The sequence below is a fragment of the Micropterus salmoides genome, unplaced genomic scaffold, assembly GCF_014851395.1.
Source record: "Micropterus salmoides isolate LMB-PRFRI ecotype aquatic unplaced genomic scaffold, ASM1485139v1 Ms_hic_scaffold_12, whole genome shotgun sequence".
Classification (NCBI taxonomy): Eukaryota; Metazoa; Chordata; class Actinopteri; order Centrarchiformes; family Centrarchidae; genus Micropterus; species Micropterus salmoides.
The window spans coordinates 6256821-6260032 of NW_024040263.1; the positions used below are offsets into that span (position 1 = coordinate 6256821).

Here is a 3212-nt window from a genome sequence, read left to right on the forward strand (position 1 = left end):
TTAGTTGTTTGTGGGCACAGTGGATCACTAAGTTATAATACTTAAGATTTCAGTCCTGGTTGATATGGCAACACCCATTGGTTTAAGTGTGGTTTAACACTACAAGCCATCCCGTGTTTTGTCAGTTGAATGCTTTTAATGTGAAGCAGCAGCAGTACGAACTGTTCAGTTTGCATTAGCAGCTCTGACATAAGGCATTAGGAGAGTGAGCAGTAAACAGTAATGCCGATAACAATGAGCTAAAATAAAAAATAGCAACAATATAAACCATTTATAAAAAGTTTTTCTTTAGAGTCTGAATGGTATTTTCATATCAGTAGCCTGCAGAATCAGGTGCTACAGCATCAGGTACTGTGTGTTACCATTTTGCTTGACACGTCATCCTTCAGCTCTTTTTAAGTGCTTGGGCTTAACCACCCCGCTCTCTCAGAACGAGTTATGACTGTTTAATCCCATCAACAATGGGAATTGCTGTCAAAGTAGCACAGAATGTGACAAATGACAGAAGAAGTACAAGTGGGATTCAGCTCGGGCAGGGTAAAATTGCTGATTCATGACTTTTGAAAGCCCCATTGGCTAACTTCCTTAAAGCTTACAAGACTTTTCCGACCAGATTGATCTTCCATACTCTGAATTAACTTTTCCTCAAACACAGCAACACCAGGAGTCTCGCGGATGTATTACAGTAGTTTCTCTCCTGCATCAATTTAGACATGTTTTGGGCTGGAGTTATTATGGTGAGTGTGGCTGGTTTTGAGCCCATCAGTTTTTCGCCAGTCTGACCACTTTTTTCTGTTGGATGATTGAGTTCTTACCAGTTGAGTTTTACTGCAGCGACCAGATAACATAAGCCACTGTCTAATTTATTTTACTTCTTGACAGTGTCCACAAATGATTTATTACCTCCTGTCACGGGCTCCTGATTGGGCCATTCCTGTTAAATGAGGCAACATTAGCATACACAGTTGTATGAGGACACCATCCTTGAGGTCACCCCCCTGCCTCTTCTTTACCAGTGGATTAGTGTAACTATTTTTGTGTTCAAGGGAAGGGTCTCAGGGGTTTGACTCAGAGAACATTTAACATTTCTGGAGTGTGTGTGTGGGGGGGGGACAAGACGAGACAAATGCCACCTCTTCAGACTCCAATCTCATTCCTAATAAAGAGTCTGTCATGATTTATGATCTGCTGTGATTAAATCTGATCGCCTATATAAAAGAAATACGTATGTAGTCAATGTAATGCATATGGTGTTGAATGACAGCAATGATTATTCTCTTGTAGTTAACCTGACTGTGTATTAGGTTAGTATGGATATTTAAAAATAACATGTGGAACTATGAAAAAACTGTAAGGGTATAACTATCTGCTCAAGGCCAGCCTGGAAACCTCCCATCAACTTTCATTGGAGTTTCACTCTCCTCTGGTCACAAGTAGAGATTTCGTAACAAAAATCTGATATCTTAACCAAACTCAGTTCAAATTATGCAAATTTGTTATTGTGCGCTGGGGATGTGCAGTACAATAACTGTAGGTTGTGGGACTAAAGGGTTTTAAGTAGTAAAAAGGATACCTCATCACACTCATAACTTGAACAAAAACGTACTCATAATAGGAATTTCCTCTTAAGGAGGATGACCAAATTTTGGAAACACATTACAATTTTATACAATCCATACAGTTTAAATATGGGGAATTGAATTTCAACACAACAATTATAATAGTTGGTAGGCCTACAATTTGTTTTATAGGACTGTTATACGTTACTACTTTGACTATTGTATTGCATTACAGTGTAAAAGTACAGTCGGTTTCACTCCATGTAAAACTTGGTACCACGAACTCTTGAATGTGCTTCTGCGGCCGCCGTACTTGTTGTGTCTAAAGTAGAAAACACACTTGCACACTGTCTAGTAGCCGTGCTAACCACTAACATTAGGTAACGTAATGGCTGAATATTCTCACGTAAAGTCAACCAAACTGGTTTTGAAAGGTCTTAACAAAGGGTAAGTGTGTCTTTAACTTAGTACTACTAATCGCTACTGAATGCAGTAGGGTACAAACTAACCGGGAGTCTATAATGCTAAAGCTAGCTGTAGCTAAAACGGTAACGTTACTGTTGGGTGAAAAATCCGTTAGTGTAACGTTAGTAACGTTAGGTTACTCTCTATTTTTGATTAACGGTAAGCCATTCTTAAACATTTAACTATCAGCATGACGACAAAGGCTGTCGCGGATAACGTTATTGAATCTCACTCGGCTTTTTGGAACTAGCTAACACGTTAGCCCCTTATTTGACTAACCTAACGTTGCGGTAACGTTATTTCCCAAAACTCTCCTGGCTGGAGAACCCCTTATCCTGCGTGGGTTAGATCCAACGTCATGAACCCCTGAAGCTGCTTGATAAGAAGCGGATCATTTTAATCAGCCGTGGTGAAGCAGGGATCGATCTAAAACATGCATGAGAATGGGATGGGAAACGCTGAGCTAAACATTTCAACTGTTGTTGTGCTCACGTAAGTTAGTTTTAGCAGCAACAGAAACGTTAGATAACATTAAAATAACCCCCGTTCAAGTATATGACACGGTTGAGAGATGAATGAATATACTCATATAACTACTACTATTTGTATAAATAAATAACATTAATTACAAGATGTCAGAGGCCAGGCTTGGAGATGCCTGAACAACAAATGAAATTCATGATATTCAGTTTATAATCATTTAATCATTGAAAACATAAAGAATAAGGACAAAACTCCCCCCAAATTCTAATCAACATGGTATCAACAGTTCTTCAGCTGGTGCACACTCTTATTGATTTGATGTTGAAAACCTTAGTATTTGTTTATATGACAATGAGGGCACATCATTGAAGTCCAAGAAACTGTTCAGAGAAAGAACTTGCAAGAAAAAAACGTCTATAGCATGTAGAAATTACAGAAGGCTCCATTTTGGTGAAATAGAAAATGAATAAGATACTGCTTTGACACCTTCTGTCTGTTTCACCAACCTGTGAATAAAACCAGGATAATCAGAGAGAATACTAAATGCCACACAAACAGAAATACCAAAATATGAAATAAATGAAATAATCAACGTAGTTGCTATGGGGCATTCTGAATATACTGCCAACAATAAACATAACTGAATTCAGGTTGCAGCACAACAACATTTAATTAAAGAGTAATTTACCACCTAGGGCTGGACGA

The 3212-nt window shown here is 38.4% G+C and overlaps 1 protein-coding gene across 1 annotated transcript in view; it reads left to right on the top strand.

The window, feature by feature from the left end:
- Positions 1-1855: 1855 nt before the first annotated feature.
- The window catches only part of frg1 (FSHD region gene 1), an 18317-nt gene continuing 16960 nt past the window's right edge, over positions 1856-3212 (top strand). Inside the window, exon 1 of the mRNA XM_038713052.1 lies at positions 1856-2006. Within this exon, the coding sequence (XP_038568980.1) occupies positions 1948-2006 (59 nt within the window). The 5' untranslated portion in view covers positions 1856-1947. The remainder of the gene's footprint in view (positions 2007-3212) is intronic.